General features: G+C 40.1%; 1 protein-coding gene across 2 annotated transcripts in view; it reads left to right on the top strand.

Annotated features, from left to right (window-relative positions):
- LOC132379568 (adhesion G protein-coupled receptor A3) overlaps positions 1 to 15,651 on the top strand; it is a 531,961-nt gene that overhangs the window by 202,970 nt on the left and 313,340 nt on the right. For both annotated transcript variants that reach the window (XM_059947630.1, XM_059947629.1), the window contains one exon: positions 6,853 to 7,016. In XM_059947630.1, coding sequence (XP_059803613.1) covers positions 6,853 to 7,016 — 164 coding nt within the window. The remainder of the gene's footprint in view (positions 1 to 6,852; positions 7,017 to 15,651) is intronic.

Raw genomic sequence — 15,651 nt, 5'->3', positions numbered from 1 at the left:
ACAGAGGCTAAGTAGCAAAGGTGCTGCCATAACCTCCATGCTTTATTGTATAGAAACAAAAATATGTGCTGCCTATTTGCCACGAACATAGAGTACCTGTAATAGCAGTGGGGCTCTTTGGTAAAAATAGCCCAGGCGGTTTCTTGACAGGACACGAAGGGACTTGTGCTTGTATAATTTTGGGACTGCATTAGACATCCTTGCTTTAGTATTTCATAATAAGCTAGTGATTGCTCTGGTGTGTGCTCAAATTCTGCAATGGGATGGAACTATATAATTACAAGCTATGTTCCCTCTAAGCTGTACGTGTGTGTATCTGCACATGTTTTACAACCAGCACACAAAGGAAATCAATGTGCGCACTAAAGGTGAGTTACCTAAAATTATGTAGTAATTAACAATTATACTTATTGAAAATAATTTTTTAGCTAAAGATAGGAGAGAGAAAAAAATAACTGAGTTACTTAAATATGTACAGTCAGCTCTCCTTATCAGCGGATTCAACCAACCGTGGATCGGGAAAACCGGGAAGTTCTCTCTCCAGCACTCGTTGTTTGAGCATGTACAGACTATTTTTTCTTGTCATTATTCCCTAAACAATACAGTATAATGACTATTTACATTAGCATTTACATTGTATTAGGTATTATAAGTAATCTAGAAATGACTTAAAAGTACAGGCAGTCCCCGGGTTATGAATGAGTTCCATTCCTGAGTCCATCTTTAAGTTGGATTTGAAGTTGGAACAGGTACATCCGGTATTATTTAGAGTCAGTTAATGAAATGTTTTTCTTAGTATATAGTACATATTTTACCTTTCTATGCATATAAAACACTTAAGAAACATATGTATTTCAATAATTTAACCACTGCGTTGCTTAGTAATAACTGTAGCTTTCATTGGGGCAGGGTCTTTCACATTCTCCATTAGAATTGTTCTGATTGTTGACCGACTGTAGCCTAACGCTTTTCCAATGACCAGTGGCATTTCACCTCTTTCCGATCGCATTATTACTTCCACCTTATTTTCAATTGCGATCGTGATTATTTTCGTGAACGGAAACACTGCGGATTCAGAGCTGCGCCAGGTCCTAAAGTCCACCGCACGGAGACATGTTAGATAAAATCTGGGGTTACGCTGGGTCTTAAAGACCACCACACTGATATATGTTAAATAAGTGACTTGAGCATCCGTGAATTTTGGTATCTGCGGGGGTTCCCAGAACCAATCCCCCGTGGATAAGGAGGGCCAACTGTATGTTATTTTGTTGTTATTCTGTCCAGTTTTATGTCAAATATTTTGTAAACCTACATAAACTGTGACATGTGTGCATTCAATGTGCACATACTTTTGTCACAGGAAAAAAATTTGCACAACATAAGATTTTTGCGCATACTGACTACTAAAAATTAGAGGGAACATTGATTACAAGTGCACAAAGGGAATATTCTCCCTTCTGAAAGACCCTACGTCCATTGAAATGGATGGCGTAAAGAAGTAAACTCAGAATCTATATGATATTCGTTGACTGCCTTGAGGGCTTGGCGGGGGTGTGTAAAAGCCTACTAAACTTTAACTGTATTGGGCATGTCAGTGTGCAGATTATTTATCACATATAAACATACAGTAAAAACCCTAGGTACCGCAGATGCTGGAAATCAAGAGCAATACACACAACGTGCTGGCGGAGCTCAGCAGGTCAGGTAGCATCTATGGATGGGAATAAGTAGTCGGGCAAAGATCCTTCATTACATCTGGAAAGGAAGGGGGAAGAAATCAAAATAAGAAGGTGGGGGAGGGGAGGAAGAAGTACAAGGTGGCAGGTGATTGGTGTAACCGGGAGAGAGGAAGGGATGAAATAAAGAGCTGGGAAGTTGATTGGCGAAAGAGAACCGTGTGGGGAGTCTGATAGGAGAGGACAGAAGACCATGGAAGAAAGAGAAGGGGCAGGAGCACTGGAGGGTGGTGATAGGCAGGTAAGAAGAGAAGGAGAGAGAGGGATACAGGAATGGTGAAGGAGAGGAGTGGAGGCAATTATTGGAAGTTCAAGAAATCAATGTTCATGCCATCATGTTGGAGGCCACCCAGATGGAATATAATGTGTGTTGCTTCTCCAACCTGAGTGTGGCCTCATTGTAGCTCAAGAGGAGGCCATAGACTGACATGTTGGAATGGGAACGGGAAGTGGAACTGAAATGGGTAGCCACTGGGAAATCCTGTTTTTTTGTCCAAATGGAGCGAAGGTACTCGATGAAGCAGTCTCCCAGTCAACATCAGGTCTCACCTATATACACGATGCAACACTGGCAGCACTGGATGACCCCAACAGTATAGCCTCACCTGGAATGACTGTTTGGGCCCACAATGGTAGCGAAGGAGGAGGTGTAGAGGCAGATGTGGCACTTGTTCCACTTGCAAGGATAAGTACCAGGAGGGAGATCAGTGGGCCAGAGCAATTGGACAAGGGAGTTGCATAGGGATCCTAGTGGAAAGCAGAAAATTGGGGGGTGGGTGGGGAAGGTGTGTTTGGTGGTGGGATCCCGTTGGAGACAGTGGAAGTTATGGAGACTCATGTGTTGGACGCGGAGGCTGTTGGGGTGGTAGATGAGTACGAGGAACCCTATCCCTGGTGTGCCAGGGTAAGAGCAGTAGTGCGCAAAATGGAAGACATGCAGGTGAGGGCAGTGTTAATGGCGTTGAAAGGGAATCCCCTTTCTTTGAAGGAGGAAGCCATCTCAGTTGTTCTGGACTGAACAACCTCATCCTGAGAACAGATGCAGTGGAGATGGAGGAACTAAGAAAAGGGAATGGCATTTTTACAAGGGACGGGGTGGGAAGAGGTACAGTCAAGATAGCTGTGAGAGTTAGTAACTGGATTTATAAAAGGCTTCAGTAGTCTGTCTCCAGTAAGGTTTGTCCTTAGTGCTAACATTCAAGGCAACCTCAGTACATGCTGGGGACAGCCCACAAATGTTGCCACAAGACAAGCTGCTTCCCTCCCTCCCACCACTCACACACACAGGCAGGCCTCCAGCCACAGGACAGGCTGTGTCCTGGACAACCTCCAGTAGGCTCAGGCTCAGGCTCAGGCTCTATGCCTGTGTACAGTTGTACAGAAGAACAGAATGACTTGAAGGTCAGACATCAATGCACTCCATAAGGGCTGAGGAACTGAATCCACTTAGTATCTAGCCCCGTAGCTGTATGCAAGCCATACCCAGTAGGCGCATTCTGCACATCCCCATTTACTTGAGTGCAGGCACATATCTGCAGTGTAAGCACTTGAGGATGTTTTGCTAAAAATGTAAACCAATTTTGTTTAGGGTACACTGTAAGATGTGTTATTTTTAGTTGATTATAAAAGCATTTGCATATGCAATCATTTTGTACAATTGTGCATGATTAATATTTGGAAATTATATTTTCTGCTTTCAAAGAAGAATTAAAAAGCAAAATATTGATTGTGCTGTCAACACAAGATATTTGATTGTATCAATGTTAATCTATGAAACCAACAAGCCAATGACATCATCTGTGAATAATTAGATAAGTTTTGATTAAGAAAGACAAGGACAGTATCTATCTAAGCACAGGAACACTATCTCCAACAGATCTCCTCTAATTAATTATTCCTTCCTAACTTAGAGATGCACTTGTGCCTTTCCTATCACTGAGGCAATATCCTGAAATGTCCTGTTTAACAGCTGCAGTGATCCGTAAAACAACGAACTGTTGCCTTCTCAAAAATGATCAGAAATAAATAGCAATGATGGCTAAGTCAGCAGTACTTACTTCCCACCAATTAAATAATTCAAAATGCTAACTTTGATTGTAACCAATCTCATTACTGGTGGTGAATTTGTGGAATTTGTTACCACAGGCAGCTGTGGAGGCCAGGTCGTTGGGAGTATTTAAGGCAGAGCTTGATAGGTTCTTGATTGGACATGGCATCAAGGGTTACGGGGAGAAGGCTGGGGAATGGGGTTGAAGGCAGGGGAAAGAAGGATCAGCCATGATTGAGTGGTAGAGCAGACTCAATGGGCCAAATGGCTGAATTCTGCTCTTAAGTCTTCTGCGTTTATTAATAAAGTTATGAGGACAGATCAATACAGATTATCATGGAAACTAGTGTTTACTTATTGTGACACAGAAGGAGTTCAGTTGTTCCATTTGATCTTTTTGGCTCCCTGCAAAGCAATCCCAATATTCTTCTCTCTCAACCCTACAAATGATTCTATCTCAGCTGTGTATGGCAATGGCGCAGATAACTGCAGAGTTGTAGGCACAGCTCATCACATTACAGAAATTATTTTGTCCTCAACAGATTCTCTCTGCACTTCTTGTTGCCTCAGTAAAGCAGACATCATAATCAAAAGTCCTCTTCCAACCCTCCATTGGACAGAAGGTACAAAACCCTGAACATACAGACCAGCAGGCTCAAGGACAGCTTCTATCTCACTGTCATAAGATTACTGAATATCACTGTCATTACTGAATCTCACTGTCACAAGATTTCTGAATAGCTCTGTCATTATTGAATCTCACTGTCACAGAATTACTGAAGATTCTTAATTTGTTAGGGGGACTCTTGACTTCATAATCTACCGTATTATGACCTTGCATCTTATTGTCTCTCTGCACTGCACTTTCTCTGTTACACTATTTTGCATTCTGTTATTGTTTTACTCTATACTGCCTCAAAGCACAGTTTAATGAATTGATTTGCATGGAGAGTATGCAAGGAAAGTTGTTCACTGTAGCTCAGTACATATAACAATAATAAGCCGATCTATCAATTTATCTTTACCAGTTAATTACTGAGGTTGTGTAGGCCGTGACATAATACAACAAATACTTCCACTGCAATGCATTGGAAAGGTAGAGAACTTTACCCAGTTTTCCTGAAGCCCTCATTTAAAATAAGTCTCAGTATACATGCAGGAATGATGTAAAGTATTGGAAACCGAAAGAGAGGGTATCTAGTTTTAATAAAGAAAAACATTGGAATGATATCATGTCAGTGAAAGAATCTTACTGTATTTCACTCAAGGGATTAGATTCATTTACACAAAGCCAAATACATTTGTTTTGCTAGAAGGCCTAACTTTGATCGCTGCCTTGTTCTACCCAGCTCTTTATGAATAGCATTTAAAATATTTAAACTGTTGGAATTCATACATCTGCATTTTCAGCTGAAGGAAATAATTAAAATGATACGATTAAGACTGTTTGTAATTCCAATTCAGAACTTGTCTGGAATGACCACAACTGGTCTAGACTGTAATTGTTACATGGTCTGAAACAAGGTTCTAGAGTTTTCATGAACCTTGTCGTATGGTATGAGACTGTTAGTGCCACCAAGGCTACTGTACTGCATTTCCAAGAAGTCTTTTTTTTGCTTCTAATTGAATATTTCAATACAGATATAATTGATGTAACAGATAATAACAGATATACACAGAGCCATTTTAACTTAATTTGCCATTTCTTGTTGGAATTACGAAACACTAAGTGGGAATATTTAAACAGTGTGGCGTAGTTCTCTGGTGCTTCAGTAATAGTGACTTTGTGTGTGAAAGAAAGAAAAGGAAAGGGGAACAGCAATTTTTCTTTGATTGTTTGTGGAACCTTGCTGTCTACTTCTCAACTGCTGTGTTTGCGTCTGCTTCAAAAGTAATTTAAGGCAATTGAGGGGTCTTGATTACTCTTTTCTATTGTATTTTCCTTTAACTTATTTTTATCAAGTTTAATTTCATTGCCAAATTGGCCAGACAAGAATCTGATGTTATTATGGTTAAGGGATCAGTGCACTGCTTAAAATTATTGTAATTGAATGTGAAATGAACACTAACATCTCTGAAGGTTATGTTAGTTTTATTGGTAAAGTTACTTGAGCATGTTTGTAATATACCCAGTCTGCAGAGTGTCTGCAATTGGGAGTCGATTCATTTGCAAGTAAACACACCCAAGCTCACATTAATTCCGTGTAACAAGTCTGGTCTATTCCCCATTTCAGTTCGGTAATTTGACATTTAAAATATTTTTGTCAATGGCATCTGATTGCATTCCAGAGCTCAGAGTTCAGTTCCGGTGCCGCTCTGCAAAGAGCCCCTGTATGTCCTCCCCCTGGAATGTGCGGGTTTTCCCTGGATGCTTCGGTTTCCTCCCACAGTCCAAAGACGTAACGAGTATGTCAATTGGTCATTGTAAATTGTCCCGTGATTAGTTTAGGGTTAATTGGGGTTGTAGGTTTGCTGGGCTGATGTGTCTCAAAGAGCCTTCTCCACTCTATATTGTGAAATAAATAAATAAAATCCCAAAGGTCACAACGCTCTGAAAGCGGAAATCCTTCCTCATTCCTTAAAGTATGGAGAGGGCTTGAAATGGTGACTGTACTTTATTACTCCCACTGGTTCAAGCTTCCTGCACTAGGGAAATGCCTATCAAGCTCCTTCAAAACCTTCTATGTTACAATAAAGTCACTTTTCATTCTCATAAACTTCAGTTAAGTATATGTCCAATCTGCTCAGTCCTTTGTCAAAATGACAAGAACCTCGCTGCTGGGCCTTCTCCTAATCACTGCCTTATTTAAAGAGGTGTAAGCAATGCAAGTATACACCTCCAAAGAAGGAGAACAAAACTGCAGTGCTGTGGGTGTGGTCTTACCTTTGCCCTGGAAGAATAATGATAACTTGCAAAAATAAAGTGACAAAATCAGAGGCCAGATAGTATCACTAAATGAAATATTGTATTGAGCGTGGTGCTAATGTGCGTATTTTAATTTTAGAGTGTGCCATGTATCTACTCAGAAGTAATATAGCCTACATTAAAATTAATTCAATTTCTTGCAGGCACTTTAGTACCGAATCTTTAATGTGTGACTGCAACCTCAGATGGGTCTTACAGTGGGCCAAAAACTTTTCAGTTCGCATAGCAGATGACACTTCATGCGTCTACCCAACGCCATTACGTGGAAGACCATTCAGAACTTTGAAAGAGAACGACCTTACGTGTGGTAAGTGCAAAATTCACCAAAAGAGTGTCATGGTTGTGAGGATAATGATAGATTAGAGCTTCAGTTTTCAACCTGGGGCCTACGTACTCCTCGGTTAATGGTAGGAGTCCACAACATAAAAAAAGGGTGGGAGCTCCTGGATTGGCTCCATCGAGTAACACAGTCATTTGGTGCAGAAAAGGATCCTTCCTTCCATCCCAACTATCAAACATTGATAATAATCTTACACTAATCTGATTTTTAATTTAATCTGTCCCTCTTCCCATGAACTCTTCCCAGATTTTACAAACTAGGAGCAGTTTACAGTGGCCACAATCCACAGCTTACTGGAAATGTGTTTAGGAGCTGGAGGAAACACGTTTGACCACAGAAAGAAAGTGGAAATTCTGCACAGATAGCACTGGAGGTGAGAGTTATGCTCAGGTCTCTGGAACTTGAGACGGCAGCCCTGCTGTGTGTACCCGCCAACAGCTGTACATAGTGCAGCTCTCAAAAGATGCTGTCTGTATTTAGAATAGTGGCTTATCAGTTCTTTGAGTCATTTAGTTATGGGTGAGAAGATCACTGTTTTATAGATATGATTGTTAAGAAAATATATGCTAAGGTACTTTGAAATTTGGCTGAAATGTTACCCAATACTGTCAGACTTCAAACAGGGATTAACATATATTGAAGCCCATGTTTGCCTAGAAGACTTAGTGAATGTGTACCCTCTCTTGATCATAATGGAGGTGGAAGAAATTAGACTGAAAGATGACAAAATGAATTGTTTTGGGGATTGAGCAGAATAAATCAATTACATCTCTTGACCTTGAGGCTAATTGAAGCCAGAATCCTGCAGCCTGAATCATCTGTTTCTCTCTCTCTCTCTTTGACCAAGAAAAAATTAAGATATTAAAAAAATCTACAGATTTTTTTCAAAAGATTCTCTACCACCTTTCCGAGTGGTTCTATCATTGAGCATTCTGAATGGCGGCCCAAGGAATACGCATCTTCTTGAAAATCTACACAACAGCTGAATTTCTATGAATGTGACACAACTGAAACCACACCCATGCTAGCAGAAAATATTAAATATTCTGGAATCTTTATAAGCTTCCGCTTTCATAATCCTCTTAGGTATCCTTTCCGTGTATGCTGGCTGCCAAAAAGGCATTCAATCTCAAATGCTTCCCAAGAAAGTCTGTCTTTTTATACCTTGGACTTGCTTCTTTTTTATTCACAGATGTTTGCTTTCTTTTCTCACAAATTATTAGAATATGCCTAGAGCTAATGAATTGGTTACTCATTGCCATAGTACAGGAATTATTAATGAGTAATTATTAATGAGCTGTAGCTTATGGTACATTTTATTTTTAGCACCTCATCGTGTTAATGCAGTTGCATGTTGCACGTTTATCCACACTGGCAAAACTGACATTTGTAGAGAAGTGATATATGAAACTACAACTTTTGTTATTAGAAAAAAAGATGTTTAATATATAAAATCATGTATTGCAGCAAAGTCAAGGGCAATAGATTTTATTGCACAAGTATGCTTGATATTTTTTCTGCTAAGAAATTACTTTCACTAAGTTGAGTAGAATATCGTACAAAATGCATTAACGGAAGCTGTTCTGCGCGTTGGCAAAGCACAATTCAAAACAGCTCTCAGATCTGATTTTAACCTGGAAATTTAAAACTAGGACAGGGACCTACTCTTAGACGGGACCTACTTTTCTACATCCCCTTGCCTCTCCGTAACTTGTAATTATTACCTGTAGGGAAGTACAAACTGGAGTTCAGTCGGATCCTTCAAATATGCATGGACTCCCAATTTTGTAATCAGTGCCAGATGGCAAGCAGAGTCCCATACACAGAGACTGCCCAATAGCTATCTTGGATTTCCGAGGTAGACTAAAGATGGCATGACAGATTTAAATTCTCCCTTGTCTCATGGTATGCAGAGTTTGGCTGGTTGCCAGCTACCTTGGCCATTGCAGGCACATTTCTCTCCAGGAGGTGAAATCTGACTTAAGAAGAGAATGCCTTGTGGCACAAAATTTACAGTTTCCAGAGGTTGTCTTTCATTCGTGAAGTGCAAGTGATTTGTGTTTGGAAGCAGTAGTTCTCCGTGAAAGAAACCAAAAGAATGCAAAACAGATGTAGATTTGTTCAGATCTAAGCCAAAGGCATGACACTCACTTTGGGGTTTGATGTTGTACATCTGTGATTAAATGCCTTTTGGGTAAGTACAAAACCCAGTTGGCAATTGTTCACTACATCAAGATATTGAATATTTTGACATTAGGATAGGACAGGTGGAGATTTTCTTCACTATAACTATTTTGTATATCTCAGACAGATAAATCATAAAGCTAAGAGTAATTAAATGTTTTGCAATTGCCAATGCAACTGATCTAATAATTTAGAACCATAGAACATTACAGCACAGAAACAGGCCTTTTGGCACTTCTTGGCTGTGCCAAACCATTTTTTTTTGCCTAGTCCCACTGACTTGCACCTGGGCCATATCCTTCCAAACCTCTCTCATCCATATACCTGTCCAAATTTTTCTTAAATGTCAAAAGTGAGCCTGCATTCACCCCTTCATCTGGCAGCTCATTCCACACTCCCACCACTCTCTACGTGAAGAAGCCACCCCTAATGGTCCCTTTAAACTTTTCCCCCTTCACCTCTTTTTTTCCTCCCCTGGCCTCAGTGGAAAAAGCCTGCTTGCATTCACTCTATCTATACCCATCCTAATTTTATACACTTCTATCAAGTCACCCCTCATTCTCCTATGCTCCAGGGAATAAAGTCCTAACCTATTCAACCTTTTTCTGTAACTCAGTTTCTCAAGTCCCGGCAACATCCTTGTAAACCTTCTCTGCACTCTTTCAACCTTATTAATATCCTTCCTGTAACTAGGTGACCAAAACTGCACACAATACTCCAAATTCGGTCTCACCAATGTCTTATATATCCTCACCATTACATTCCAACGCTTATACTCAATTCTTTGATTTATAAAGGCCAATGTACCAAAAGCTCTCTTTACAACCCTATTTACTTGTGATGCCACTTTCAGGGAATTATGTATCTGTACTCCCAGATCCCTCTGTTCTACTGCACTCCTCAGTGTCCTACCATTTACCTTGTGTGTTCTACCTTGGTTTGACCTTCCAAAGTGCAATACCTTACACTTGTCCGCATTAAACTCCATCTGCCATTTTTCTGCCCATTCCTCCAACTGGTCTAAATCCCTCTGCAAGCTTTGAAAACCTTCCTCACTGTCCACTACACCTCCATCTTCATATCATCAGCAAATTTGCTGATCCAATTTACCACATTATCATCCAGCTCATTGATATGGATGACAAATAACAATGGACCCAGCACTGATCCCTGTGGCACACCACTAGTCACAGGCCTCCACTCAATCCTCCACTACCACTTACTGGCTTCTTCCATTGAGCCAATGTCTAATCCAATTTACTACCTCTCCATGTATACCTAGCGACTGAATCTTCCTAACTAACCTCCCATGTGGGACCTTGTCAAAGGCACTACTGAAGTCCATGTATACAACATCCACTACCTTCCCTTCACCCACTTTCCTGGTAACTTCCTCGAAAAACTCTAATAGACTGGTTAAACATAACCTACCAATTTAAATTGATTTGCTATCCTTCACTATTTGTTCATGGAGGTCAGATCCTGTAGAAGTCTTTATCAAGCAATGGTGTGGCCGCAATCAAAATTGGAAGTGTCAGATTAATTTGACATGAATAAATATAAACCACAAAGCTGAAAAGTTGATTGCATGTAATTCGCTAGTACACATTTTGTAATATGAATCCTCCTGTTTGGCTGTATTCTAGCAGAGTACAATTGTACTAGATGCAAAATATTGTGCCTGGAACCACAGAACAGATTAAAAAAAGCATTTTTTGCAGATTTTCTGTTGCATTAAAACCAATTGCTGACTGTTTCACAGAGAGTTAATCAATTCCAGTTTATTAAGCTGCTTGCAGAAGAAAGAAAGGTTTCCTGCATTGCATTAGAAAGAATTATATGAATGTTTCCATTGGTACAATTTGGGCATACAGGAGCCAGGAATGACATTGTAAAATATTTCACTTTTCCTGAGGAGATTGTACTGTTTCCCATGACCAAAAATATTTTCTACTGAAGTTTGTTTCCTACTTGTTCTCAGTGTTGCTGCAAAACTTAACAAAAGCATGGAGATCTTTCTTCAGGTTGCTAAACAGGATATCAAGAACATTTGTCTCAAAATAGCCAAATGAAAGAAGTCTGAACTATTTTCTTTCTGATTAAGAAAAATATTATTGTACAATGTGGTAACATGTTGCTACTATTCTAGTGTATAATCTGTAAAAAAATGAATCTCAGGGTAGTATACGGTGACATGGGAAGATGTACGTTGATAATAAGTGTCCTTTAAACTTTGAACTTTGAACCCAACTGTTTCTCATGACCTCCACAATCTCACTCATTCAATGCTGCTTAATAATAAAAACACAGAATGAAACAGCAGAATCATACAGCCCATGAGAGTATAGCTATCCAATTAAGCTACTTCCTTGTTCTATAATTGTTCTCCCCCTGAGATATTTATTTAATTCTCCTTTGAATGTTATGATTAAATTAGCACATCTTTTCAGTTAGTGCATTGCTAGGTATAATGTTTTATTTTAATGGATTTTTTTAAAACACATATCCTAGAATTCTCAATATTCATCAAGTGAGACACCAGTATGTGGAGAGACAGAGTTAACATTTAAAGTCAACAGAGGTGGAGAAGTGATATCAAGAGAAAGGCTAGGATGAAGATAGCAAAGACAATGTGAAACCAAAATTGCGTAACAGTATGCTTTCTGAACCATCTCATCAATTGATGAATGAAGATAGTGGAGACAGAATAAAGAGCAAAAGAACAGACTGGATTGGTAGAACACAGCAGTTGGCAGAAATCTGAAACAAAGAGAATATACGAAATACCCAACAAATCAGGCAGCATCAGTAAGGAAAGGAAAATGGAGTTGAAGTGGGAAACTTTACATCATAACTACCAGTGCCTGAACAAGGACATCCAAATGATTTTTAAAAAACTGCTAATACTGGAACTATGAAATAAAAACAGAAAATGCTGGAAACACTCACCGTGTGAGGCCATGTCTGTGAAATGAAGAACAGGACATACATCAGTGATTGGATAGGGAAAGGGGAAGTCCTCTGATGGGTTGTGGATAGGTTTCCATGGGTACAAGTTCTGAAGATCATCTAGTCTTTGGATTGCTGGGAGCAATTAGAAAGTGAGAAGACCAACAAAAATGTGAAATGTAGGACAAGCCCAGCAGGTCAGCTATGCCCAGAGAGAGAGAAAACTCAAATGGCAGGTTCAAATACAGAGCCAACAAGTGACCTATATTTGTAGAATTCACTATTAAGTCTGGGGGGCTGTAATGTTCTTACATTTAACAACCTCTTCAGAAAATCCACCCACTAACCTGCTGAGTATTTCCAGTGCTTTCTATTTGAATTCTCTAGGGTCTGCATTTTATTTTAATTCCATTAAAATACAGCAGACAGCCATTAATTCAGCCTTGGTTGGGCTCTGCTCTTTCTGTTTGCAAATAGGACAAGGAAAGAGTTCTCCCAATCCTCAACTCCCACACCGTCAGCCACCATATTTTCACAGAATAAACCGTCTTGACCCATGTCCAATGTGAGATCTTGTCAGATGCCTCTGAAACTCAATGTAGGCAACATCCACTGCCTTGCCTTCATCAGCTTTCCTGGTAACTTCCTCGAAAAACCCCTCAAATTGATTGGACATAACTGACCACACACAAAGTCATGTTGCCTATCCCTAATCAGTCCCTGTCTATCCAAATTATATTACATCCCGTCTCTTAGAGTACCTTCGAAGAAGTTTCCCTCTACTGATGTCCAGTCAACAGCCTGTAATTTCCTGGCTTATTATTAGAGATTTTCTTAAACAACAGAACAACATTAGCTACTCTCCAATCCTCCGGCACCTGTGACTAATGATGTTTTAAACGTCTCTGATAGAACCCTACAATTTCTGCAGTAGATTCCCACAGAGTCCAAGGGAACATACTGTCAGACCCTGGGGATTTATCTGCCCTAATTTGCCTCAAGATAGCAATGATGGTTCTATTCTGGAATCAGTATGGGGGCCATGAACTCACTGCTGCATTGCCTCACATCTATAGACCTTGTGACTGCCTTCAAATAAATACAATGCAAAAATTCCATTTAAGATCTCCCCCCTCTCTTTTTGCTCCATGCATAGATTACTACTCTTTTAGAGGACCAATTTTGTCCTTTGCAACCCTTTTGCACTTAATATATCTTTAGAAGCCCTTAGGATTCTCCACATCACCTATTAGAGCAGCCTGATTTCCTCTTGATTTTCTTATAAGTGTTTGCTTGCATTAATTTTACTCCTCAAATACCCCAATTGTCCCTGCTTGCCAATACCTGCTATGTACCTCTTTCTTTTCCTTAACCTGCCCATCAAAAGCCAAGGTTCCTTGCTTTTATCCTGTTATCCTTGCTATTATTCTGACAGGAACATACAAATTCTGTACTCTGAGAATTTCACTTTTGAAGCCCTTTCACTTACCAAGTGCATCTTTGCCAGAAAATAACCTGTTTCAACCTACATTTGCCAGATCTTTTCTGAGACTATCAAAGTTGGCCTTCCTCCAATTTAGAATCTCAACCTGAGGACATGACCTATCCTTTTCCATAAACTAATGACATTATAATCACCAGATGCAAAGTGTTTCCTTGCACAAATTCCTGTCACCTGCCCTATCTCATTCCCTAATAAGACATCTAGTATCACACTCTCTCTACTTAGGACTTGAATGTACTTATTAGGGAAACTTTCCTGAACATATTTGACAAACTCTTTTCCATCCATCATTTTTACAGTATGGGAGTCCTGGTCAACATGTGTAAAGTTAAAATCACCTACCATCACTTCTTATGTTTCTTGAAGTAGTCTGCGATTTCTCTACAAATTTGCTTCTCTCAATCATGCTGTCTGTTCTGGCACTCTAGTTCCCATCTCCTTGCAGCTCACGTGTAATTCTCCCCCCCCCCCCCAGTGCAGCACTATCAAACCTTCCCGCTGGGATATTTGTCCCACTCCAGTTCAGGTGCAAACCATCTCTTCTGTACAGATTCCACTTTCCCTGGAAGAGAGCCCAGTGACCAAAAATTCTGAAGCCTTCCTCCCTGCACCAACTCCTTAGCTATGTGTTGAACTGTATAGATAACTGCTTTTCAAAACTGGTCTCAGTTCTTATGGGAAACTCTGAGATTTCAGTTTGCTACTTAAATTCTCTGTCTCAGTTCCATTCTGATCTGCCTTTCCTGTTGCCTATATTGTTATAATAAGTCCAAATGTAAGCCTGAGCAAGAGAAACTCTTTTTCCATCTGGATATCTTGCTGCCTTCCAGACGATATTCAATTCTACAACTTCAGGTAATTTGCTTTCTCTGTCTGTATCAGAATTAACCAATTCAACATTACCTACTTATGACACTGGCCCAGTCTTTCTCCATTAACCTTACCTGTAGTTCATATCCCACAGACCTGCATTTTACAAATTTTTATGCTCCTTTGTTCATATTCTGCTCCCATGAGCCCAGCAGTAGGATGACTACCATAAGTTATCCGTTTCGCTAACCCGGCCTCACAATGTCACTGGATTTCTTTTTGTCTTATCCATTGCACCCTCTTCTCTGCAACTTAAAGCTGTTTTTTACTTTCTGATGAACTTTGATCTTAGACGTTCACTCTGTTTCTCCTTCCACTGAGGCTGTTTGATATACTGAACTTTTCCATCATTTTCTGCTTTTATTATTAGGGAAAGTTGGTTATGAGTAATTGTTAAATTCAGGAGTTACAACGTGCCTATTCAGAGATGAGACCACGAGACCATAAGAAATAGGAGCAGAGTAAGGCCATTTGGCCCATCGTGTCTGTTCCGTCTTTTCATCATGGCTCTCACCCCAATCTCCTGCCTGTTCCCCATAACCCTTCAGGCCCAGACTAAATAAGAACCTTTCAACCTCCACCTTAAATATCTCGAATGACATGGCCTCCACAGACACCTGTGGCAATGAATTCCACAGATACACCATGCTCTGGCTAAACAGATTCCTCCTCACCTCCATTCTAAATGGACATCCCTCTATTCTGAGGTCTTAGACTCTGCCACAATAGGAGAAATCTTCCCTGCATCTGCTCCATCAGGGGCCTTTCAACATTTGACAGGTTTCAATGAGATCGCCCCTTGTTCTTCAGAATTTCAGTGAGTACAGGTGAGAGCCATAAACACTCCTCATATGACAAGATTTTCAATAGTGTATTGTTCCTCAAGTTTGCTGGGATTCATTGGAGGAGCTTATAGACAGAAGGGTCAGAATGGGAGCAGGATGAAGAATTAAAGTGAAAGGAGACTGGCATTTCAAGTTTGCCTTTGCTGTCTGAAGGGACATGCTTTGCAGAAGAGAAATACGCTAACAATTCTGTACAGCATTGATCTCTTCTGCACTTTAAAGAGGTCATCCTGAGCTTCTCCATTCTCCC

The sequence above is a fragment of the Hypanus sabinus genome, chromosome 22 (genome assembly GCF_030144855.1).
Source record: "Hypanus sabinus isolate sHypSab1 chromosome 22, sHypSab1.hap1, whole genome shotgun sequence".
Taxonomy (NCBI): Eukaryota; Metazoa; Chordata; class Chondrichthyes; order Myliobatiformes; family Dasyatidae; genus Hypanus; species Hypanus sabinus.
This window is presented reverse-complemented; position numbering and strand designations above follow the sequence as displayed.